This window comes from Carassius auratus, unplaced genomic scaffold, assembly GCF_003368295.1.
Source record: "Carassius auratus strain Wakin unplaced genomic scaffold, ASM336829v1 scaf_tig00047316, whole genome shotgun sequence".
Classification (NCBI taxonomy): Eukaryota; Metazoa; Chordata; class Actinopteri; order Cypriniformes; family Cyprinidae; genus Carassius; species Carassius auratus.
In genome coordinates this window covers 25001-52722 of record NW_020527019.1, presented here as the reverse complement: position 1 = coordinate 52722, position 27722 = coordinate 25001, and the positions used below count along the sequence as shown (strand labels likewise).

The 27722-nt window shown below is 38.5% G+C and overlaps 1 protein-coding gene across 1 annotated transcript in view; it reads left to right on the top strand.

The window, feature by feature from the left end:
• Positions 1-2491: 2491 nt before the first annotated feature.
• LOC113088794 (rho GTPase-activating protein 15-like) overlaps positions 2492-27722 on the top strand; it is a 42221-nt gene continuing 16990 nt past the window's right edge. Inside the window, exons 1-6 of the mRNA XM_026255842.1 lie at positions 2492-2534; positions 11061-11492; positions 14310-14584; positions 17509-17739; positions 19151-19225; positions 25332-25388. Of these exons, the coding sequence (XP_026111627.1) occupies positions 11138-11492; positions 14310-14584; positions 17509-17739; positions 19151-19225; positions 25332-25388 (993 nt within the window). The 5' untranslated portion in view covers positions 2492-2534; positions 11061-11137. The remainder of the gene's footprint in view (positions 2535-11060; positions 11493-14309; positions 14585-17508; positions 17740-19150; positions 19226-25331; positions 25389-27722) is intronic.

Sequence of the window (27722 nt, the reverse complement as noted above, 5' to 3'; positions counted from 1 at the left end):
CATTCATAAATGTCGATGGTCAAAGAGTACACCTAATTTTTTACAATTTAAATTTGAGTTACGTCAGTATCTTAAAGTGATGGAATGTGTAAGGAACTCCAAAGCAAAAAAGACTATAGATTGTTGTAAAGCCTTGAAACGTTATCCTTTTTAAGGACTTTTGTATACTTATTTTGTAGTTGGAGATATGGATTTGTTTTTAATACCCCTCTGTATATAGTTCTTATTTTTGTTTGTTGATTTATTTAGTATTTACCTTTTCTTTTTTTTTCACAATTATTGTCAGGTTGAATATACAGTATTTATATTTTTGCTTTTATTGTTCATTTGTATGTGAATTGTCACTAAATAAAGCATTTAAAAAAAAAAAAAAAAAAAAAAAAAAAAAAAAAAAAAAGTGTCCGGCTTCATATCTCCGTTTGCAGCTCCTCCCCACCTGCACGCGGCTACTCTCGCCGATCGGTTGCATCCAGCCGCAGCCGATGTCGAACACACCTACAGCTGGAAACGAGTTCATTGAACTGAATCGGTGTGTGAATCGAGTATTACGCTGATGTAACCAAACGCGTCAAACCACATGGCCGCATCACAGGAAATTGTAGTTTTTAATTGTCGATCATTCTTCATAACCGCATTGAACTCGTGCTGGCGGAAGACTACAATACCCATAAGTGTAGGCGTGAAACTTCCGTCAAGGTGGCGTTAATCTCATTGGTCAAAGAGCTGAACGCCGGGATATAATTGGTCAATGGCCTCATCAAATCAGTGCGCACGATTATTCAATGTTTTATTTTCAAGCAACATCACTCATAATTCTAAAAATTTCACCTCTCAGTGGGAATGGAATTTGAATTTATATCAGTATTTATATTTTAATTATTTATATTTAATTTTGGTCCAAACTTCGGAGATGACTAACGTAAACTTATCTTTTACATTATTTTCTAGCAATTTGTTCTTTACACTTTTATTATCAGTGCAACTAACTGAAAGAATTCCAAGAAAATTATAAATCTTTGGTCTTTTGTACACAAACAAAAAAACAACAATAAATGTATTTTGTCCTTTGGTTTCTCATGAAATTTCTTTCTATTTTTTATTTATTTTTTAATTCTGTTTTTTTCACTATATGATATTTATGTATGTACTAACATTTATTCATACACCTAATATCGCCTTATTATTTTTCTATTTTTATCCTCAAAGCATGGACATGTATATTAAACATAATTATTTAAACATTACTTATTAATAATTTTATTTTTTATCAGAAAAAACAAAAGAGGACAGTTTTCAGGCTTAATGAGCAATACTGACAAAGCATCACAGTGCACCAATAATCCAACTAGGGCAGGAGTAAAATAATAGGCTTGTTCGACTTCATGCAGTTTTGCGCAAACCGATCGTCGGCTGACTTGAAGCAGTGCATGCCGGTTAGAAATTTTGTCCGACTTGATACAGCGCTGACGCCACGTGACTGTGACGTGTGCCGTCAAAGTACCGCGAGAGCGATTCGAGAGTAGCCGGAGAACTCAGCCAGCGCAGCTTCTGAAGAGCGGCTGCACAGATTCTGATGACGACACAACTGATCCACGATTGGCTGGATTCACTGATGACACAGATGACGTGCGTTTCAAGTTTATTGCGAGTCGGCTTCAGTTTCAGAAATTCTCATATGGACTTTTAAAACAGTTCAATACGTATTTATGTCGTCTTCATCTTATAAATCATATTTATTAAATATTGTTTTACTGTATTTACTTTATTGTTAATATAAAGTTTGTGTATGTTTATTTTGCATGACTTTCTTTTTTATACAGACCTTTTACAGTATTCAGCAGCATAACCTATTCAAATGAGCATTTTTAAGAACTAAAATGTTAATCTAAAAAGCATACAATCTAATGTGGTCATAAATGCTCCTATACAAATGATACATAATACATTATGTTCCTCCATTTGTTTGGTTTCTTCATATTCTCTAGTTTATTTAGCTGTGTTTATACTTCACCTGCATGTGGTTAGCAAACTGCTAACAACTTGCTGTAACTTCAACTTGACAACACTGTTCACTTTCAAATAGTTGGTCTAAATCACAATATAAATCCAACAGAATTGTGCTTTTCTGTATATGAAAATCAGTGGTGTTATGTTTAAAATGTTAAAAAGCTCAGCAGGATGGCACTGTAAATCTTGTTGCTGAAACCTTCTTGAAAAACACATACCCACCAGGGAATTTTTTTATAGGTTACTTTTATCATTTTGTATAAGCAGAAACACCCATGTCATACTGATAAAGTATATATCCAATATGGTATCTTGTTTTGGAAGGCACCCTTCCAAAACACCACTTTTTTTTTTTTTTTTTCAAAACACCACTTATACACACTGGTTTATGAAGCCGCTCTCTGGTTGGCTGTTATGTGTCACGTGACAGCACCCAAACAGCCACGCCCCGCTCTGAGAGTTTGAGCTCGAGCGCAGTCCGCTTCACCGACACCTGGAATACAGCGCGCGTGCACATGCAGCTACCGGTAAGCCACGCGCACAGCATCCCAGCTCATAAATAAACACATGCATGGTCATTAACTAATCATAGTACAAAGAAATGTATGCAACTCTATAAAAACATCCATCATGTGCATGCCCTATATAGAAATAAAGCATTGCTTTAGTAATTACGTAATCATTCCTACTTAATCATATGTATTTTGCATTGCCTAGTTAGCAGAAACTAATGTTATTATAAAGTGTACATATTATTTAAGTAAAAACTGTACATGTAGTCTCTAAGTGAACTGTTTTAATAGTTTATGGAAATTGTTGAGTAATTTACTTACAATAAACTACAATAGGTGCATGTTTTAGTAAACATTTATTCAGTGTGCTTCATAAACAATGTGCCTTTTTCAGATTTTGATGTTATCTAGTATTTTTAAGCTCTCTCTCTCTCGAAATCTTCATTTGCACACTTGACTGATATGGGTTTTTATTGTTGCATTTGGTGACATGATGATGATGATGATATCGTCTCACTTCCAGTCAGAGAGGAACCATCGAGCCGTGAGAGACATGAAACATCATGATTGGAGGACAAAGCAAATGCACTTTGCTGAAAAGTCACTCCGTCATAAATCTGGTGCATAAACGCTTTCTTTCTGAAAATCCCATGAATGAAGCAGATTATTTCTTGCAGCATTTCCTCGGCTGTTAGTTTCAGTTTGACTGTGGCTTTATCCTCCTTTTAGAACGCCTGCTGTTTTTCTGCCTTTGTCCATCCGGTTCGTTTCATGACATGAAACTGAGATAATGCTTGCTATCTCTTATATTATTTAAGCATATTCTGCATGACATGTTAGTCACAGTCATGGCCTGTGATTTCAGGTTTATTTCACTGACTGAGCTTTCTGCTTTGTGTTTCTTCAAGCTAAATCACATATGAATTGCTGCCTCAGTTCCCATATAAACAGGAAGAGGAAATATGCCATAAAACATTTTTTAAAAAACTACTAAACTTGAAACGTCAGGTTAGTTGCTGCCCTACTTTTATATAGTGCTGTCAAAGTTCATTGCACTTTCTTTACCAGCAAGTTAAAACTCTAAATGCTCATGCAATCATTACAGAAATGATCAAATGGATTAAAACAAAGATGTTCTAATGGCTAAATGATATAGATTTGTAATACATAAGCAGTTGAGTATTTTAGGAGCACGATAAAAAAGGAAGGTAAGGATGCAATGAAAAGTTATCAAATAATTAAACATCAAGCCCAAAATATACTGTAAAAAAGAAAAGAATATTTCAGTCTTTCAAAATTTCACGTTTAATTCAAAGTGCGTTTCGGTGATTCTTTGTACTGTAACTGCTTATGAAATGTACTAGCAATTTTTAAGTGAACATTTTTTAAGGCGTATTTTTTTATGGGGGGCGGCATTATTTTATAGGACTCTTATTTTGAAACGTCAATGCTTCACTACAACCATCTACAAAATATTAAACTATAAACACAACATAAATAAACATTGTCATAATTATATATATAAATTATAATCGATCTGTTGGCATAAATGCATGCTATTTATTGATTGTTGGCTATATTGCAATTCCTTTAAGTCTTAAAATTATAATTTTAAATTCATTTAAATTGGCTTTTTTATTTACTGTATTTATTTAATTTTTGCATGCTTCTGAATGTATTTACCGTTCACATACATAACATAACATAACATAACATAACATAACATAACATAACATAACATAACATAACATAACATAACTAAAAAGTCAGTTTTTATGGTCAAACCCACAGATACCAATGATTTTATGATCTATTTATGCATTTATGTGCATTTATCTTTAAGTGCAGTGTGCTGTTGTTGGTGGATGCGTCTCTTTTTAGCTGTAGGTCGATCAGAACAGAAATGTGACTGTGTGAGCGCTAATGTTCAAAAGATCGTAATGGAAAAACCTCACAGCCATGGGGCTGTTCTTGAATGAAACACACACACACCACACACACACACACACACACACACTAAATGAGGACACCTCATATAATATTGTTATTTGATATAAAACTCATTATAAGGACTACAGACTAAACCAAAACCTAAAGCAACACTTTAATCAAAGCCATTATATAGGCATTATAAAAATAATTTTAATGCATTAATTAAATATTCCTTGTACTGCACCTTATAATGCATGAAAAATTGCAATCAAAGTTATAATGCATAATAATACACTGTTACACCTTTAGAAAGTATAATGCATTAAAAGACATCACAAACAAACCTTCAGATATTATATTGCATTTTAACTTTGGTTCTAATTATTCAAAGTTAACATACTTTATAAATCTTTTATAATGCATTATACATAAAGATGTGAAGTGTTTTTATTCAATTAAATTACATTATTTAAATAACAAAATTTTCAACAAAATGATTAATATTCAATGCAATATTTAATTTAAGAAAAATTTTTCTAATTGAGCTGAAGAGGGACACTAATAATATTATAGTTATTTTTCTTAGCTTTTTTTTAGGGTAAATAGTTTTTTATTTCAGTTTCAGCCAGTAATTTGTAATAAATTCATGTTTATTTAATGCATAATTAATGTACATAATTGTTTACTTTAATTTACATAATTTATTATTTAAGGTTTTTCATCTAATATTTATATTTTATTTCAGCTTCCATTTAAAAATTATATATATATATATATATATATATATATATATATATATATATATATATATATATATATATATATATATATATATATATATATATATATATGTATATATATATATATATATATATATATATATATATATATATATATTTTTTTTTTTTTTTTTTTACACTAACAACACGGAGACAGAACTTTACAACCCAGGTTTTAAAGCAGTGTTAACTATTAATGCATAATATATATTCAATATCATATGTTCAAAACTGATGCTTTTTGTGATGCAAATACTTTTTTTTCCATAAGCTGTATTTGCACAGTTGACATGTGACACATTTGCATGATATCAAGCCTCGTTCTCTATAAACGATGCCTGTGGCTCTCTGAGCTGTTGGATGTGATAGTTCTGATCTCTATAAAGAGCTGTCAGAGTGTTACAGAAACTAGATCAACTACATTTACACTAATGCTTCTGAAAGAAGTCTCTTCTGCCCACCGAAGGTTGCATTTATTTGATCAAAAATAGTGAAATATTATTATGATGTAAATCAACTGTTTTCTGTGTGAATCTGTGTTAAAGTGTAATTTATTTCTGTGATGCTCCGCTGTATTTTCAGCATCATTCCTCCAGTCTTCAGTGTCACATGATCTTCAGAAATCTGCTCAAGAAACATTTCTGATTATTATCAATGTTAAACACAGTTGTGCTGCACATTTTACATTTTATTTTTTAGGAACCACAGATGAATAGAAAGTTCAAAAGAGTGGCATTTATTTGAAATCTTTACTGTCACTTTTGATCTGATTAATTTATTAAATGCATATAATACAGCAGCTGTTTAATGCTCTTTCTCGGCTGTTGACTGAAATTGCATAACGATAACTAGTTAAGTTTGTGAAATCTTTAGTTTGTGGGTCATGACCAAAGGTTAGGTGTTTGTTTAGCAGCTCAGATGTTTAACCATAAGTTTACCGCCATCAGATGCGTTGATAATATTAGACACGGTTGCTGACGCAGTGTGTGTGGTCGTGTATTTGTGGTTGAACAGGAATACATGAAAAGGTAAATGGTACACTGCAGCAGCCACAACCTCATACCTCACTCCATATTACATGATCAGCTCGACAATATAGAGAAGACACACACACACACACACACACACTCACACACAAACACAGATAACAGTGCAGCTGATCAGTTCGCATCAGTGATTCATTGATTTGTGCTCGCTGTGTGTTTGTGGACACCAGGACTCATCTGTGTGTGTGTGTGTGTGTGTGAGTGAGTGCGCGCATGTGTGTAAGTGTTTGTGGGTGTGTGTGTGTGTGTGTGTGTGTGTTAGTGCATGCATTCGTGTAAGTGTTTGTTTGTGTGTGTGTGTGCTTGTGTGTGTGTGTGTGTGTGTGCTTGTGTGTGTGTGTGTGTATGTGTATGTGTGTGTGTGAGAGTGTGCGTAGACTAAATATCTCGCTGATTTGAGATCACTGAAGACAATCACCAAAGCAAAGCCTCTAATTATGAAGACAGTGAAAGTGCGTGTACGAATGTCCCAATCTTTGCATCACATCAAGCAATATCATCTTCCACGACTGACCAATCAGCTGCGCCGAAATATTTCAGGCAGAATTCTATTGGTGGATTCTGACACACAGATCCGGAGCAACACGGCAACAGGGCAGAAAGAGTGAGGGGCAAACATGGAGCTCAGTGACACACACACACACCCAGACACACACTCACAGACACACACACACCGCCCATGTCTCACACACACACTTTTCTGAATATTAAAGGAATATTCTCTTTTCTTTAAATCAACTTGTAGTAGTTTTAATAGTAGTAGATTCTGTCATCATTTAGTTCTCTCATGTCGATTTTCTTCTGAGAAACACAAAAGAAGATGTTTAGCAGAATGTTCACGCTGCACTTCTGAATACATATGACTTGTGTGCTCTCAGCAACCCCCCCCCCCCAAAAAAAAACTAAAAAAGTTAGAAACTCATTAGAAACACCCTAGCAACCGCTCAGAACACCTTAGCAACTGTATAGCAGGACCTGGAGACCGCACACAGCAGCACTCACACTTTCTCCCTCAGATGTGAGATCTAGTGTTAGATTATCATACGGTCAGCATGTGTGTTTGTGTGTGTGTGTGTGTGTGTGTTGAGAGGGAAGAGATCAGTGACCTTCACTCGTGGCACAGGTGGAGCTTCCAGCAGATCAGAGCCGCTCTGTAGGAATCACTGGTTTTTGCCACAATGTGTGTGTCTGTGTTTGGGAGAGTGTGTGTGTGTGTGTGTGTGTGTGTGTGTGTGTGTTTGGGAGAGTGTGTGTGTGTGTGTGTGTGTGTGTCTGTTTTTGGGAGAGTGTGTGTGTGTGTGTGTGTCTGTGTTTGGGAGAGTGTGTGTGTGTGTGTGTTTGGGAGAGTGTGTGTGTGTGTGTGTGTGTGTGTGTCTGTGTTTGGGAGAGTGTGTGTGTGTGTGTCTGTGTTTGGGAGAGTGTGTGTGTGTTTGGGAGAGTGTGTGTGTCTGTGTTTGGGAGAGTGTGTGAGTGTGTGTGTGTGTGTATGTCTGTGTTTGGGAGAGTGTGTGTGTGTGTTACAGTGTGTGAGTTGGAGTTTCTGTGTTTTTGGTTTTGTCTTTGAGTGTGTTTGTTTGTTTGTTTGTTTGTTTGTGTGTCTGTTATAGTCTCGGTTTTTTTCTCTTTTGTGTGTGTTGTGTGTTTTTTGTGTGTGAGCTACTGTGTGTTTGTTTTTGTCTGTCTGTGTGTGTGAGATATGTTTGTGTGTGTGTGTGTGTGTGTGTGTGTGTGTTTGTCTCTGTGTTTTTTTTTGTCTGTTTGTGTGTGTGTTTATTTTTGTGTGTGTGTGTGTGTGTTTTGTGTGAGTTACTGTGCGTTTGTTTTTCTCTGTCTGTGCGTCTGTTTTTGTCTATGCATGTGTGTTTCTTTTTTTCTTTGAGTGTCTGTGTGTGTGTGTGTGTTTGTCTCTGTGTTTTTTTTGTCTGTTTGTGTGTGTGTTTATTTTTGTGTGTGTGTGTGTGTGTGTGTGTGTGTTTTGTGTGAGTTACTGTGTGTTTGTTTTTCTCTGTCTGTGTGTGTGTTTTTGTGCATGTGTGTGTCTGTGTGTCTGTTTTTGTCTATGCATGTGTGTTTCTTTTTTTCTTTGAGTGTCTGTGAGTGTGTGTGTGTGTTTGTTTGTTTGTGTCTCGGTGTGTGTGTTCTTCAGCACATGTGTTAACAGTGAGTCGGTGCGTCCATCTGTACTCAGTGAATGATGAAGGGACGCGCAGTGAGTCTGTGGGACTCTGGTGCTGGTGAAGCGCGTGTGGTTTCCTGTTTTCTGCACTTCGCATCTCATCTCCTTATTTCTCGCAGAGACATAATGGTTTGCTCTTGCTATCACACACAACTGCATTACTCTGACATTATAAGAGAACCTGTGTTACAGAATCAGTGCAGAGACACACACAGAGAGTCTGAGAACAAGAGCTGACACACACACACACACACACTCATGTTGTGTTTCCGGGTTTTAAGGGTTAATTCCATAGTCATAATGGCTTTTCTACTGTCCAAACTTTATATTCTTACCCTAAACCTATCCCTCACACAAAACTTTCATCTAAAGCAAGGTCAAGGATTTGGGATATTGCCATCTTTTTGTCCCTGTAATAAAGGAGATAAAAGTCACACACTCTGATGTTTGTGTTAAAAGCCTTTCTGTGTTGCAAGCGTGCAACACACAGTCTCTCGGTTCGTCAGCCATCACTTCACAAACCATAAATATCAGCGCTGCTTTAACACCCGTGTTATTAATGCGACTGAAGGAAGTGAGGTCATGTTTAAACACCCGGCGGAAGCTCAGTGAGGTTCATCAGTTCTCTTCTAGTATTTTTTTTATAGAAATATGTTTTGTTAGAGGGCAATTTAATTTAGCACTGATAATAGACCAATCAATTGTCCATTTTGAGCATTAATGACCATGTCTGTCTTGTCAACAGAAGTGTTTTGTTAAGCCTTGTGTCAGAACATTCTTCTTGATAGATAAACAATAACTTGTTTTTGTTTTCTGTTTTTAAATGTGAGTGAATTTGAAGTAGAAATGGGTTAAATTTAATGAGCTGTATTTCATATCCTGTCAACTAAACTGTATGCTGCTTTCTTAAAAGGAATAGTTCAGCCAAAATTGCACATTTTCTGTAAATTTTAGATTTTGTTTCTTCATCAGATTTAAAAAAATTAATTGCTCATCAATGGATGCTCTGCAGTGCATGGGTGCCGTCAAAATGAGAGTCCAAAAAACTGAAAAAACATAATAATCATCTCTTATCTTATCCAGATGTTCACTGATGGACTGGAATACTGTGGATTATTGTGATGTTTTTATCAGCTGTCTGGACTCTAATTCTGACGGCACCCATTCACTGCTAAAGTCTCTATTAGAATATTATGTACTCGTAAGAGAGGTTTACTGTCTTTCTACAAGGGCGAGTAGTAATGATATATTTTCTTGCAGGTTTAAGAGTTAAATGAGGAAAATGCTAGCGTATATGCTAGCTCTTTTGCTTGGAACAAATTACCTGAGTTTATTCAAGAGATACAAGTTGATAGTATAAAGTTAAGCTAAACATTTTTTTCTTATATCATCAATGTTTTGACGTTTGTTTGGTGAGTTTCTGAACTTGATGTGGATTGCACTCCATTTATGATTTGTTCGTCCTATTTTACATTTATCAGCTGCTGAAAGCGACTTACGGTGCATTCAGGCTAACATTTTTTACATAGCATGTGCTCCCTGGGAATCGAACCCACAACCTTGTGCTGCTAACACAATGCTCTACCAATTGAGCTACAGGAACACGTTTTAAAAGGACCACAATGTAAATAAGCCAATGGCTTTATTGTGTATTTAATCTTTGATGGTTTTGGAATGTGTATGAATTAGTCTTTTAGAACTTTAAGTATTAAAATATTTATTTAAGACATTTCAGTCACATGACCTTCCTCTGGTATCTTCAACCATGTAATTACAAACTAAACCACGTGTAAAAATTAATTGTGACCAATCTGTGCAAAAGGTCATTGATTAAAAACAACACACAATGGGTTTACACACAAACACACACACACACAAAATTCAACCCAAAATATGGACAAACCCAGCGATTGGGTTGTTTTTGACCCAGCAGATGGGTTACTACATTTAACCAAACATTTGGTTGAAAACAGCCCATTTGCTGAGTTTATCCATATTTTTCCCTAAAGTATGTGTTATTATACTGTATATGTATTTAATATTGGATGAAGATCACATCTCAGGAAAATTTCATACAGTCGAAATGCAGAGTATTATAACAATTCTGAAAGATTCATGAACTTGTTTGTTAAAGTGCTCAAACTAAAAACACAATATTTCCAAATCTCTGTGCCAATAGGAATAGCAATGCTTCACAGGTGCATGTTCTGTACACATGACAAGGTGAAAATGTGTTTCTAAAATTAGAGTCACATCATCAACACAAACCCACATGCATTATAACATCAAATTAAATAGTGCTTCATTGTTCATGCCCACAAGTGCAAATCCAAGTTTTTGATGCATTCTTGCAATGAGCCCAATTACCACACTGATAATGACCATTTGGTATAAGTTCAAGTAATTTAAGATTAAATGTTGTAAATACACATTTTTGATACTTTTAGTAAAGCTTGGTAGTGTGCAGCATTTGCTTTTCCGTTTTGACCGTTTTGGTCTTCTTCTCCTACGCACCAACTGATTGCCATCAGGTGTGCAAAGATTAATTGTATTATGTTCATAATGTCAGTACATTGTATTGTGAGTGTAACAAGCCTTTCTGTTTCAGATCATGGCACTCACGTCGTCTCGCTCCATTGGTGTCCTTGTCCAGCGATCACCCTCCGTGTGTCTCTGAGAGGAACCATGCTGTCGGGAAGCTGGCACCGGGGAACCGTGATCTCGGGGTCCAGGCTGGGCACTACTGTGGTTCTGGAGGCTCAGTATGATTACTCGTACCGTGCCAGCGACGGCCATCTGGTCTCCATACACGAGGGCGAGCGCTTTCTGCTGCTGAGGAAGACCAATGCGGATTGGTGGCATGTGCAGAGGATTGGGGTCGGCGCGAAGGTCAAACCCATATATGTGCCGGCAACATACGTCATTGAGCTGCCGGTCAGCCAGTCCCGCCCCTTGCTGCCCTCCAGCCAATCAGCATCAGAGAACTTCAAGATGATTCCACGAGGTTCCCTCACACCCTGCATGCAAACACATGGCTCAGGTAGATCTCATCTTTATATATGCACTACCATTCAAGTTTGGGGTCGATACATTAAAGGATTAGTTCACCCAAACAAATGTATTCTGTCATCAGTTACTCACCCTTATGTCATTCCACCATTGCCGGTCCCAAGCCCAGATGTAAAAGAAAGAGGGTTTGGCAAAGAGATAGCAGCCCCTCCCCAAAAAAAAAGATTTTGCAACAGAGGTGTTCATCCTGGAGGCTTCCAGTGTCTGTCTTTTTCTACCCAGCTTTATAGCATCTCCAGTGTTATGCCGCAACAAATGACAGCACGGAAGACTTTTACAACAGATTGCAAACCATCACTGACAATCACTCACTGAAGAGACATCACCATGGTAAAGGGAGATTTTAATGCATAGATCAGGAGAGGCAACTTTGGATGTGAGGAGGTCATGGGATGAGAGTCCTTGGGGAAGATAAGTGAAAATGGAGAGAGGTTTGCTGACATTTGAAATCAAGAGATAGGAGGAAGCATCTTCCCTCACAGACAAACACACAAGGCTACTTGGATATCACTGGACCTCTCCACAAAGAACCAGATTGACCATGTATTTACTACCAAGAAATTCTAGAGGTCCCTCCAAGATGTGCATGTCAGACGAGGTGTTGATGTTGCCTCGGACCACTATCTCCTTGTAAATGGTAAATGGACTTAGGGAAAAAACTTAGGGGAAATTGGACAAGGGAGACAAATCAGAGATATAGATTCAACACAGCAGTGATTCCGAGGGATTCAACCAAACTGAGTTTAAAATGATACTTGCGAACAAAGTCCTGCAACTACAAATGATAAGGAAACGGTAGTCAACAAATGGAAGACGGTAAATGAGGCGATGAAGAAAACCTGGCAAGAAGTCTTCGGCCCGCTAAAGTACAATCACAAGGAGTGGATCTCAAAAGACTCTTTGAAGAAAACAACGTAGAAAAGAGAAGAAAGCGCAATAAAACAACAGCTGCCACACATGTGCAGAGAAAGCAAAGGCCCAATAAAAGTATAACGGTAGATCAAATGAACTGTAGTAGCAGAAGAAGCAGCCAGAAATAGAAACATGAAAGACTTGTATGCAGACCAGTGAAAGACAAGAACTCAAAACAGATATATAAGAATGAAGGACAGAAGAGAAGACGGGCCGGACACTAAAACACTAGCTCCACAGGAGCCACCAGATATCCAACCAGCAAACAGAGATTTGCCAGGAGCCTGTAGTGCACCAACAAAGGAAGAAATCTGTAAAGACATAATGAAATTGAAAAGTGGTAAGGCAGTAGGACTTGCAGCAGAGGCATTAAAGACTAACACAGAGACTACAGTAGAGATGCTCCTTCCCCTTCTTAAGAAGATTTGGGAAGACGAACAAGTCCCCACAGAATGGATAGAGGGTTATCTCATTAAGATACCAAGGAAAGGCAACTCAAGCTGTTCTGACTGTAGAGGGGTTATACTAGTATCCATCCCAGGGAAGGTTTTTAACAGGATTCTACAAGGACTCCCAGCTATGAGACCAACAGTCTGGCTTTCGCAGAGATAGATCATGTACGGACTCTGTGCATCATCCTGGAACAGTCTCTTCAGTGGAACTCATCTCTGTACGTCAATTTGATTGACTTTTAGAAAGCATTCGATCACTTTGGAGGCTGCTTAGATGTTATGGGGTGCTGGAGAAACTCACAAACATCACCAGGATTACAAGATTGACTTGTAGAGTGGTCCACAGCGGTCAACTCACAGACGCCTTCCTGGTACAAACAGGAGTGCCTCAGGGTTGTTTGCTGTCACCGTTTTGTTCCTGCTGTCCATCGATTGGGTCCTGAAAATGGCCACAGCGGAAAAGCAAAACGGCATCCAGTGGACTCTATGGAATCAGCTGGATGACCTTGACTTTGTTGGACGACTTGACCTTTCTTTCCCACACCCAGCATGAGAAGCAGGAAATGACTTCACATACCTTGGCAGGATCATAAATAAACAGGGTGGAACTGACACTGATGTCTTGAGAACCCTTGTCAGTGGCCCATGCACCAGCAGGGGTAATAGGCGTAAGTAAGCAAGCATGTCATTCTAAACCTATAAGACCTTCGTTCATCTTCAGAACACAAATTAAGATGTTTCTGATGAAGTCCGAGAGCTCTTTGACCCTCCATGGACGGCAAGGATGAACGCACAGAAACAAAGCATAATCCATGTGACATCAGTGTTCAACCGTAATTAGCCATCTTTAAGTTTTCTATAATTTAACCCTTTAAGATTCACACTCTAGTCATTAATTCTTGTTTTAAAAAAACATTCACTAGCTTCTCTAATCTTTTTTGTTTTCTATCAATTTTTATTTCATTTTATTAGATACAAAATATTTTTGGTTACATATGCGATACCGTCCAAAATGGCGATATAGGGTGACATGAAAAAACAAATTGTCGCAAAAAGTTATTTTTGTTTACTTTGCATACAAAAGTATTCTCGTAGCTTTGTAAAATTACGGTTGAACCCCTGATGTCACGTGGATTATTTTAATTAAGTTTTGCTACGTTTCTGTGCATTGATCGTGTTAGGATCCTTGCTGTCTACGGAGGCTCAGAGAGCTCTCGGAGATCATCACAAACATCTTAATTTGTGTTCTGAAGATGAACGACATGAGGGTGAGTAATTCATGACAGAATTTTCATTTCATATTTCAGGTAGAGATCTCCTGAAGGTTTCTTTAAGTCACGATACCCGTTTCATTTCTGGATGACTGGTCTCTTTAAGGTCTCTTTAAGGTCTAATAAGCCCGTGTTGTCTGTGGTTCCTCTCAGCGCCTGATAAGCAGTTCTGTCGTTCCATGGAAAACCTAAACTTCAGCAGTGTCTTGATGGACAAACACGCCGGCAGAGTTTCAGCAGGAGGACGTTTCCCGACGTTACCCTTCTCCGGTTATTCAGCCTCGCCCTCGGGTCACCTCTCGGTTCCGGGCGTCCCGATCGCCCGCAGCCAAAGCTCCAGCAACCTTCCCCAGAACCCATACCAGAACCAGGCCCCGACTACATCCTGCACCTGGGACATGAGCACAGCCGCTCACAGACACACACAGGTACTCATACAGGTGACTTATACATCATGAATAATTCATCTCTCTCATGGATGTGTGGTTTGTTCGGAGGACAATATCTGTCTGAGATACAACTATTAGAAAATCTGGAATCTGAGGGAGCAAAATCATATTAAAAGTTGTTCAAATTAATTCTTAGCAATGCATATTACTAATCAAAAATGAAGTTTTGATAGTTATTTTTATAGATTAACAGTTTTTTCCAAGGCATTGTTAGCTATCGGTGTTTCCAGTCATAACTATGATCTGATTTCAAAAACAGTATCACAGATATTAAACTATTTGTTGTTATGACTTTAAATCTGTATTTAACTTCCGAATGATCTCAAAGTGAAAATAGATGCTAAAGTCTGATTTTGTGGTGGCTGTGCTTTAAATTAAGTTATTATAATCTTAATTCAAGTGATAAAATGATGTTGACAGTAATCAGTGGTTAACCCTGTGTGCTTTTAAAATGGTATTTAAATCATAAAATCATATTTTTCTACATGCATTTATTGAAATAACTCAGAATCAGCACAACTCTGTTTATTCTGAAAACAATTCAGTTTATTTAGGTTAAAGTTAAGCATTGCTTGGTAACTGGTTGAGCTGAATTGGTATTATCTATTTTTATACTTAAATTTAGCATTTAAATTTAATTCATTAGAAGAACCTTTTTTGTTTAAATGGTTCCATGAAGAACCATAAAGACCATTTCCATTGTAAAACACCTGCTAAATATTAAATGTTTAGCAACTGTCACCTAACCTCACTGTTAAAACAGAAGCATCATATTCAGTCTCTGTGAATATGTAAGCCCCGCCCACTTTGATTTGATTGGCATCTCGATCAGTTTGACATTAATGAGAGAGCAGAGCAGATTAACAATGTAACATTTCAACATTTTTGTGATCCTAATTACAAACAAACAATCGATATCAAATATCGTTGGCCATTTCTAATATTAAAACATGAAGATTTCAGCTGTTTAGATGATCATTGCTCTGATGTTCAACAGCTCTCTGAGATCAGAGCATTGCCACATAGAAGCTGACAGGAAGTGACATCACTCTGGATGTGCACAATAAAACCGTCACTTCAGTCTCATGCTCAGTGGACATTTAAAGATGGCACACACACACACACACACTCACACACACACACATACACACACACACTTACACACACACACACACACACACACACACACACACACACACACACACACACACACACACACACAATCTACTGCATGTCTTCTGTGTTCTAATCGATAGTTTAGAGTTTTTATCAGTCAAAGCTCTTTTAGTGTATTTGTACAAGCGTGTACAAGCTTCTCGACTCAAATCTTGAGTGATTTTGATCAAGTAATGGTCAGAATAAGGTCAGTAATATCTCCAGATGAACTCTCACTGGACTGAAGCAGCTCAGCTTTACTTGATTCTCCATCAATCATGTTTTAGAGTCTCAAATCTGATCCTCAGGATCTTTTGAGGAGCGTTTGTTTCCAGAAGCTATCTATCTGTCTCTCTATATATCTATATAGACACACACATCGTGCTCCAGGAGTCAGAGAGAGAGACACCTGCTGTTTGTCTGTGGCATGACGCTCGTCCCGCTCACACATGGCCGTATGGCTTCACAGAGATGAGTTATATAATCCAGATCACCTCAGAAAACATCCCTCTGAGATTCACAGCACACAAACGCACCCTAATCCATCAGTCAGAGCTTTTAAGTGCACTCAGTGACATCAGCAAACCTTTTACAATCAGCCGTTTTATTGTTCAGTGGCTTCTAATGGCTTTTCTTCCTTTTCTCTCTCTCTGTATTGTTCATATTGTCATGCATGTCTGTGTTTTAGGTCACTTCCTTTTGACAGTTGTGGCTTCAAGCTGTATTCTTACTTAGTGCATGCACGTCTGTAACCACACTGGCACACAACGCTCACTTGTAGTCCCAAACTGCACTCTCAAGTTCAACTCTGTTCACCTTTAGACCTGGATAAGCTTGCATACGTGCTGATTAGTCTCACATACACACATTAGACACACACTAAGAGGATTGCATCAGAAATCATGATTGCATGAACCAAAACACAACTGCACTAACTGCTTTTTAAACATGTTTTAAATCCCGTGATTAGCTCAGTGAGTGTTACTGAAACAAAACAAGGTTTTGAAAGCAGAATTACATCAGCGTTTACGGTTGAACTTTCCCTCGCTGAGATTGATTTCATGCACAATGTAGTTATTGTTCACTGAAACTATTACAAATCATCCTTAAATTGATCAAGCTGAAATAAAATAATGGCTACATATCATTTGAAAAAAAAAAATCAATTGAAATTGTAAAAAAAAAAAATATATATTTTTTAAATAAAGATATGAAATAAGATTCTATGAAATCAGTTTAAGTAATATAAGTATTATTTCAGTTATTCCAGTTTCCGATTTCTCCAGTTTTCATGCAAAGTTTTGTATTTTATTTAGTTAAAATTTTATTTAAATTACTAAAAACGATTGCTAGTAGTTTTAATTTTAGTAATATATATATATATATATATATATATATATATATATATATATATATATATATATATATATATATATACATAAATAAAATTGAAGTACAATTACTTAAATTACAACTACTAGCGATCATTTTTAGTAATTTAAATAAAATGAAACAAAAACAATGCAAAACATTACATGAAATATGTGTAATTGAAATGACTGAAATGATGCTTAAATAATATTAAAAATTAAAATTACGAATTTAAACTGAAATAAAAAAATAAATCTATATAGAAATGTTTACAAATAAATCAACATAAAAAACACAAAATTACTCAAATTAAAATGGAAAACTAAAAAGATCAACTATAATTGAAAAATAAAAGTATTAAATGTGTCTCTCCTCAGATTTCATCATCTGCCTACATTTCCCAGAGTTCCCTGTCAGAGCAGGGGAAGCGGCAGTGGGCGGAGCCTCCCAAGCCGTTGCCGGGTCAACGACCCCTGCAGACGCTGCAGCTGTGGGATCAATACTGTGACCCCAGAACTGGACGCTGTTACTACATCAACACCGTTACCGAGGAGCGCTCGTGGAAACCTCCGCGCCTAGCCCGCGAAAGCCACGCCCACCAAAAAAAGGTTGGCAACCAATCAGATCCCGGACCAGAAACATCATTTTGTATATTTGGTGTTAATATTTACAAAGCTCATCGTTCTGAAAAAAAAAAAAAGGTGTGGTGTGCTCTGATTGGCCAGCTATCCAGTGCACTGTGATTGGCTGAAGACCTCAAACATGTGACAGAAATGTTACGCCCCTCACCATATTTGGAAACACACAGCATCTCCATGACAACAACACTACAGCGAGAATAAAAGTTACGCCTTCTTTCGGTGTGTAAACATTTGGGCGGAGTTATGCAAATCTTCCCGCACCGTGATGTAGATTTGTGGGTGTGTCTAAATTATGCATTTTAGGAAGGCGTGGCTCTGAGACTTTATTCTCATCTATGCATGAACAGCTTGTAACTTTCCAAAGACAAAATAAAACATCGCATCATGTGACCCCTTTAAATAATTTATACTCCTCACTTTTTTATACAGTAGTCAACATATGAAGTGGTTCAAACCCGAAGTTAAAACCTAAAACCACAATGCGTTCTTGTCTTAGGACAACTTTGATTAACTTTTTTGATCAACTTCAAATGTTGGTATATTATATATTTTGAAAATTTGAGTTTAAAATGCCCCTTTTATATTTATTGCATATTATATATTTAAACAAAATTACATCACAAGAGAGATGTTTATCCCTAATATCTGCACCACTGCACATGTGATACTGATGTTATACAACGCTTCAATAAACAAGTTCAATATTGTCTTTTTTTGCTCAATTTCACCAATGAAAATAGTTGCAATCAAAACCACAGCAGAACTGTTGAGCGTCCCTGAGCAACACGCAGACTGAATGAATCAACAGTTTTGAATGAACCGAGTGAGTCAGTGATTCAATGTTTTGTTTATGATGGAATTAGCTGTTTGAGTCAGTGATTCAGTGAATCATTCATAAAGAGTCACTACAGTAGATTCATTTCTGAATGAATCAGTGTTTTAAATGAACTGAATGATTCAGTGATTCAATGACTCATTCATAAGAGTCAGTTGCTTTGTGAATCTGAATGATTTAGCAGTTTGAATGAATCGGTTCGGTAAATGATTCAATGATTCACTCATTAAGACCTAGTGGCAGTTTTAGTTTTATATTTAGATGATTCATATTCATATTTTTAATGTCATATTTCAATGCATATTTGCTTTGTTTATTTTATTATCATTATTTATGTCATGTTGAATCAAAATGCACTTTTTGTAACATCAATTCAATGCAATTCTCATTTGACACAACAGTGACTTTGATCAACAGTGATCTTCTCAGCACAAATGTATGTGCATTTAATTTGCAATTAACCGCTTGAGGACCTATAAATTGTGAATATGCATGCAGGCCTTTTCTAATGCACTTGTGCATCTCTGTTTGGTGTGTGTTTAGGTCGGGATGGTTCAGCGTGACATCAGGCACCTGTCGCTCCCATTACAGAACTCAGGAAGCAGCTCAATGCACAGGGTACTGTGTGTGTGTGTGTGTGTGTATGTGTGTGTGAGAGTACATCATCTATCTAATGATCTACTGTTTAAAAGAAGTCCATTAAAGAGAGATTATATGAACAAAGAGCATTAGAAACACGCTGGAAGCTCACAGTCACAGAGATTGCTTGGGCTGGTGCAAAATAATCTGCTCATGTCACGGATTAGAAGAGGAATTATGCTCTCTGAAGATTTATTTATTTATTAAGTCTCTACTAACAGATTTTTGTGCTGAGCTTTCAGACAGTTAATGGTTTGGGATTGACAAAAGTGCTTAATAATGGGTGATTGCCGGTGTTGCTATTATTAACGTAATATGAATAAAAACATTTTCATTAATTCAAGGTGAAGCTGAAATGAAATAAAATAAAAGTATTAGATGAAAATTGTAAGATTAAATAGAAAATATAAATGTGACATTGACAACGATCTGAACATAACAAATGTTAACTGTTTGGGATAAAAGCACATAAAATAAACAAAAATAATTAAATCTAATCAAAATTATCACAATTTAAAAATTTTAATGAAAAATAACAATATAAAAAATTATAAAATATATTACATAATTAAAATATATTAAATATCCTGTTCATGCAACAGCAGACAGTTTATTAATAATTAAAATCATTAAATAAATATAATTTATTAACTAATTTTCTTTTGATTAATTTTCATCAATGAGACAATATAATAATAAATATATTTATTTTCTCAGGGGGTTTTTTTTTTCATTGATTTTCTCAACCTACAGAGTCCCTAAAATAAAAATAAATATAATATTAATAAACTTTTTCTTGTGTGCATGTCCTCGAGAATCTATTCACATGCACCATGGGATTTATTTGCATGCTTATGCATTACAGTTTATAGTTTTATATAACCTGTTTCCTTTGTGCATCACTATGATTAAAACGATCGCATGCATGCACATGGACTGAGATGAACAGAGATCTACTTGCTCAGAATTTGGCTTCCCTTATTGTATTTCCTCTAATATCAACTTAACACATCCTGTGTGACAGCACAGAAACCATGACACAAAATGGGCTAATGACAAAATGTGCCAAGCTCAAGGGTCTATAAAAAAAGACTGGTAGTGTTAAAAGTGCTTACAATTTGACCTTCATTCACATGCATTTTAATTAAAATGAATATGACAGTGTGTACAAAACAATACTTAATAGCTCAAAAGTCAAAAAATCTCTGTTTATATTTACATATCTGTCGCTTTAAGGAAAAATAAACTAAATAAACTTTTACTTTCTGAAATCAGTTGAAAATTACATGAACAGAGGAGATTACATTTGTGGAGCAATCTGGATCTGCGGTTTTCTCATTTTATAAATCAAATTACATCACTGAGAAAATGGATGTTAAATGACAAAAAAAGCACTGCGCAAAACTGTGCAGCATCGAAAGTCGCGAGAATGGTAATTAGTTTCAGTTCACTTATTTAAATATGTTTCACTGTTTACTATTTCATGAAACTGTCATAGTTAATGAAGCGCCACCTACAAGACTGTTGTGTGAAGTTTAGGCGTGCAAAATTATATTACTATTTTTGATGATAATGCAGCATTATGAAAGTGTCTTCTGCTCATCAAACCGGCATTTATTTGATCAAAAATACAGAAAAAAAATATAATATTGTGAAATATTATTGCAATTTAAAATAAAGTTTTTCTATTTTAATATACTTTAAATATAATTTATTTCTGTGATCAAAGCTGTGTTTTTTAGCATCATTACTGAAATCTTCAGTGTCACATGATCATTAAGAAATCATTCTAATATGCTAATTTATTATCAATATTGGAAACATTTGTGCTGCTTTATTTATTTATTTACTTTTGTATCCTGTGATACTTTTGGGGGGTTCATTGATAAATAAAAAATGTAACAGCATTTATTAAAAATATGTCACGACCGGGATACAAGGAAACACGGCGAGAGTTCCAAATGCGAGTACGTGTTTATTTAGGGGTAATCCAAAGAGAATAAACAATCCAGGCATGGGTCAAAACCAGAATAACAATCCAACATGAAAACAAAACACGAACACAAGGCAAGGGCATACTGAATGACGGACATGAATTCACATTCTGAGTTCCGTTCCGTTTCCTTTCCTTTCCTGTTCCCTTCCTTGTTTTGTTATTTTGTATGTTTGGACTGCATTTCTGGTTTTGACCCTGGCTTGTCTGACGACGAAATCGGATTATCCCAATAAACATACCTGCGATTGGATCTCTCGTTTCCCTTTGTTTTCACTGGTCGTCGAATCGTGACAGAAGGACTCCCTCACACAAGGAACCAGCGGTATGTATTTTGATGTTTTCCGTTCCCCAGCCAGGATGGCGGAGCGGAGAGTGAAATATCTGAAGTTGACCGCCCTCCGCCAAGAGGGCAATGAGGTGGGTGCCTTGGCACAGGTGTTCTGGTCCCTGGCCGAGGGCATGGGATACAATGACGCGGCCCTTAAGGATTATTTTAACAGCGGGCTGGATGACCCAGTTCCTCATGAGGAAATGGCGCATTTAGACACACTTGAGTTCTGGGAATTTGTGTACTATTTGCAGCATAGGCTTCCGTGGGATGCCCTAGCCACTCCTGTCTCTTCCGGTGGGATGGTTGCCAGCACAGCACCACAGCACAAGATGGCCACCTGTCCAGAGTCATGGCACAAGATGGCTGCTTGCCCAATGCCTCTTCACAGGATGACAGCCACAGCTGACCCTCCAGAGTTGAGTCAGTGTCCGGTTGACCATCCAGAGTCGAGTCACGTTCCAGTTGATTCCCCAGAATCAAGTCAGATTCCTGTTGACCTTCCAGAGTCGAGTCAGGTGCCCATTGACTTTCCAGAGTTGTGTCAGGTTCCGGATGACCCTCCAGAGTAAGGGCTAGTCACTGATGACCCTCCAGAGTCAGGGCTAGTCACCGATGACCTTCCAGAGTCAGGGCTAGTCACCGATGACCCTCCAGAATCAGGGCTAGTCACAGATGACCCTCCAGAGTCAGGGCTAGTCACAGATGACCCTCCAGAGTCAGGGCTAGTCACAGATGACCCTCCAGAGTCAGGGCTAGTCACCGATGACCTTCCAGAGTCAGGGCTAGTCACAGATGACCCTCCAGAGTCAGGGCTAGTCACCGATGACCTTCCAGAGTCAGGGCTAGTCACCGATGACCTTCCAGAGTCAGGGCTAGTCACCGATGACCTTCCAGAGTCAGGGCTAGTCACTGCTGAACTTCCAGAGTCAGGGCTAGTCACTGCTGAACTTCCAGAGTCAGGGCTAGTCACCGATGACCTTCCAGAGTCAGGGCTAGTCACTGCTGAACTTCCAGAGTCAGGGCTAGTCACTGCTGAACTTCCAGAGTCAGGGCTAGTCACTGCTGAACTTCCAGAGTCAGGGCTAGTCACTGCTGAACTTCCAGAGTCAGGGCCAGTCACTGTTGACCCTCCAGAGTCAGGGCTAGTCACCGATGACCTTCCAGAGTCAGGGCTAGTCACTGCTGAACTTCCAGAGTCAGGGCTAGTCACCGATGACCTTCCAGAGTCAGGGCTAGTCACTGCTGAACTTCCAGAGTCAGGGCTAGTCACCAATGACCCTCCAGAGTCAGGGCTAGTCACCAATGACCCTCCAGAGTCAGGGCTAGTCACCGTTGACCTCCCAGAGTCAGGGCTAGTCACTGCTGAACTTCCAGAGTCAGGGCTAGTCACTGTTGACCCTCCAGAGTCAGGGCTAGTCACCGATGACCTCCCAGAGTCAGGGCTAGTCACTGTTGACCCTCCAGAATCAGGGCTAGTCACCAATGACCCTCCAGAGTCAGGGCTAGTCACCGTTGACCTGCCAGAGTCAAGTCAAGTCACCGGTGATCTTCAAGGACAGAGTCAAGTCACCGGTGATCTTCAAGAACAAATGCAAGTCACCAATGATCTTCAGGAGCAGAGTCAAGTCAGCATTTATCTTCTGGAATCCAGTCTAAACACCATAGGGTTGCCAGAGCCTCATCAGGTCCCAGTCGAACTCTATGAGCACCCGACGGATCCTGTTGTGGCCACAGAGGCTACTCTTAACTTGTTCAGATTCTTTGTTTCAGACTTGCCCAATCAGACTCATCCTCCTGTTGGTCCGGCCACACGGATGTGGTGGTCTTCCGCTCCGCCCTGGGGGTCTTCGGCCCCGACCACAAGGTTGTGATTGTCTTCTGCTCCGCCCTGGGGGACTCCGATCTCGACCACACGGACGTGGTGGTCTTCTGATCTGCCCTGGGGGACTCCGGCCTCGACCACAAGGATGTGGTGATCTTCTGCTCCACCCTGGGGGACTCCGGCCTCGACCACAAGGATGTGGTGATCTTCTGCTCCACCCTGGGGGACTCCGGCCTCGACCACAAGGACGTGGTGATCTTCTGCTCCACCCTGGGCGACTCCGGCCTCGACCACAAGGACGTGGTGATCTTCTGCTCCACCCTGGGGGACTCCGGCCTCGACCACTAGGATGTGGTGATCTTCTGCTCCACCCTGGGGGACTCCGGCCTCGACCACAAGGACGTGGTGATCTTCTGCTCCACCCTGGGGGACTCCGGCCTCGACCACAAGGACGTGGTGATCTTCTGCTCCACCCTGGAGGACTCCGGCCTCGACCACAAGGATGTGGTGATCCTCTTCTCCACCCTGGGGGACTCCGGCCTCGACCACAAGGACGTGGTGGTCTTCTGCTCTGCCCTGACCACACGTTGGTGGTGGTCTTCTGCTCCGCCCTGGGGGGTTCTCGTCCTGACCACAGGGTTGTGGTGGCCCTCTGTTCCACCCTGGTGGGCGCCACATGATGTACTTCATGGACTTATGTTTTGTGTTTTTTGTTTTCTGTGTTTTTTTCTGTCTGTTCCTCTCTGTTAGCCTGGCCCTCCGTCCCTCCCCCTGAACCTCCTTTGGTCCACCTCCCTCCGGGTCTGCCTGTTTTGTGTTACCGTTCGATGAGTCAGTCTTCTTGTTCCCCGAGATTCCTCCATTCTCACATTCTGAGTTCCCGTACCATTTCCTTTCCTTTCCTGTTCCTTTCCTTGTTTTGTTATTTTGTTTGTTTGGACTGCATTTCTGGATTTGACCCTGGCTTGTCTGACGACGAAATTGCATTATCCCAATAAACATACCTGCGATTGGATCTCTCGTCTCCTTATGTTTCACTGGTCGTCGAATCGTTACAAAATAGAGATGTTCTCTAACAATATCAAACTTTGCTACCACTGTTTCAGTTTAACAAATCCTTGCTTAATACTGACCTCAAGCTTTTGAATGGTAGTGTATTTTATTACACAAGTTATATTTTAAATAAATGCTGTTCTTTTTAAAACTTTTTATTCATCAAAGAATCCTGAAAAAGTATCACAGGTTTCCAACATTGATAATGGTTTGTAAGTGGAGTGTGTGTGAACAGAAGCTCGTTTGATCAGAACTGTGTGTGAATGAAGCCCCAGAGGACGGAGTCTGTCGGTTAAAGAAGAGCTTCCTTCATGCACGTGTGATTTTGACTTTCACACCCTTCACAACTCAACTTCCTTATTGACACAAACGGTTTGAGCGAGAAAAACAGAGCATCGCTGGTGTCTTCCTCCTGTGAAGAGGAAGTTGAGCTGGCCGTGAGCTGGGTCTGATCAGATGAGCGTTTGGTTTTCTGAAGAATCAACGCTGGATTAAACGCGGCTCTCGCTGGGTTATGGGAGATCTGCGGCTCTGTAAGTCAGCTTGATGCTTTTCATCTCCAAAGAGGAAGAAATGCTGAGTTTCACATCTGGTATTCACACAGATTTGCATTGTCATATGTAATGCGTTCTCATTAGGAACAAAAGTACAAAGGCGTTTATTTCTCTGATTGTTTGAGAGTGAGTATCAGTGTGTTTCTGAACGGATTATGTTGATGTCGAGGGCTTTGTCGAACTGTTTTGTGTCTCACGTCTGGACTTAATGAAAGCAAAGATAGATGAGTTTCCAGTTTTTCTGTTTTTCTCAAACGGCTGGTTTCAGTCTGACTGTGTCTTCCACTGACTGAACTTTCTCAGATCAACCAGTTTACCTTCTCTTTCAGCTCTCGCCTGACCTCTCCTATATTACCCATGATGCCAATGGCTGGCAGCTGAGTCAGGTGAGACTATCTCTCTCTCTCTCTATCTATCTATCTATCTATCTATCTGTCTGTCTGTCTGTCTGTCTGTCTGTCTGTCTATCTATCTCTCTCTCTCTCTCTCTCTCTCTCTCTCTCTGTCTGTCTGTCTGTCTGTCTGTCTGTCTGTCTATCTATCTATCTATCTATCTGTCTGTCTATCTATCTATCTATCTATCTATCTATCTATCTATCTATCTATCTATCTATCTATCTATCTATCTGTCTGTCTGTCTGTCTATCTTTCTATCTATCTGTCTATCTGTCTATCTATCTATCTATCTATCTATCTATCTATCTATCTATCTATCTATCTATCTATCTATCTATCTATCTATCTATCTGTTGGTCTGTCTATCTGTCTATCTATCTATCTATCTATCTGTCTGTCTGTCTCAATAAAAGTAAAAATTCATTTCAGTAATTCTACTCAAATTGTGAAACTCGTGTATTAAATAAATTCAATGCACACAGACTGAAGTAGAAGTAGAAGTTATCTCAACAAATTAGAATACTTCAGAAGACCAATAAAATAAAATAAAACATTTTTAGTGAACTGTTGGCCTTCTGGAAAGTATGTTCATTTACTGGACATGTACTCAATACTTGGTAGGGTCTCCGTCTGCTTTAATTACTGTCTCAGTTCAGTGTGGCGTGGAGGTGATCAGTTTGTGGCACTGCTGAGGTGGTCTGACGCACAGGTTTCTCTGATAGTGACCTTCAGCTCATCTTCATTGTTTGGTCTCTTGTTTCTCATCTTCCTCTTGACGATAGCCCATAGATTCTCTCTGGGGTTCAGGTTTGGTGAGTTTAATGGCCAGTCAAGCACACCAACACCATGCTCATTTAACCAACTTTTGGTGTTTTTGGCAGTGTGGGCAGGAGCCAAATCCTGCTGGAAAATGAAATCAGCATCTTCAAAAAGCTGGTCAGCTGAAGGAAGCATGAAGTGCTCCAAGATTTCTTGGTAAACGGGTTCAGTGACTTTGGTTTTCAAAAAACACAATGGACCAACACCAGCAGATAACATTGCACCCCAAATCATCACAGACTGTGGAAACTTAACACTGGACTTCTCCACCCTTCATCCAGACTCTAGGACATTGGTTTCCAAATGAAACACAAAACTTGCTCTCATCTGAAAAGAGGACTTTGGTCCACTGGGCAACAGTCCAGTTCCTCTTCTCCTGAGCCCAGTTAAGACTCCTCTGATGTTGTCTGTGGTTCAGTAAATCTCTTGACACGTCTGTGTGTGGTGACTCTTGATGCCTTGACCCCAGCCTCAGTTCATTCTTTGTGAAGTTCACTCAGATTCTTTTTCCTTCCAGTCAACTTTCTTTTTACATACTTTGATACAGCACTCTGTGAACAGCCAGCTTCTTTGGCAATGAATGTCTTACCCTCCTTGTGAAGGGTGTTAATGATCATCTTCTGGACAACTGTCAGATCAGCAGTCTTCTCCATGACTGTGTAGTCTAGTGAACCAAACTGAGAGACCATTCTGAAGGCTCAGGAAACCTTTGCAGGTGTTTTGAGTTGATTAGCTGATTGACAAGTCACCATATTCTAATTTGTTGAGTGAATTGGTGGGTTTTTGTTAAATGGGAGCCAAGATCATCACAATTAAAAGAACCAAAGACTTAAACTACTTCAGTCTGTGTGCATTGAATTTATTTAATACATGCATTTCACAATTTGAAACACAATCTATCGTTCTATCGAGTCTGTATCTCTTTTATTTTCCTTGTTTTCGTTTTATGCTTGCTTTTTCTCTCTTTTATTTAATTCAAACCTTTTTTTTAAAATTCACATCCAATTTTACTTAACTCTGCCATTTTCCTGTGAAAATTTAAGTTATTTTACAAAAACAATGTATTAACAATGTATTAAATGGTATATTTATTAAAACTACCAATATTGTTTGATTGATTATTTGATTTATTATTAAAACCAAATATTAATCTAAGTAATTTGATGTTTATAAGCGTTTTTAACTATTAACTATGAGAATGTGGTAACTTTTTTCAGATTTGGTGTATATTTTTTGTTTGTGCTGTTTATTTTAATAAACAATTTAAAAATGTATTTTACAAGACCATCCGTCCTCAAAGTTCCCAATGCTCAAAGACCTTTCATTTCTCTTTGTGTTTCGCCAATGTCCGCCTCAGTCACAGATCAAGTCATTCAAAGTTTGATTGGACAGAAAGAGTTGAAATATAAAAACAAAGGATGCATTGCATCTGTGCTGTTGTTTTTGAGCGTGTGATCCCATACTTATCCGCAGCATATGGAGGAACCCGGGTTCAGTCTGTCTGT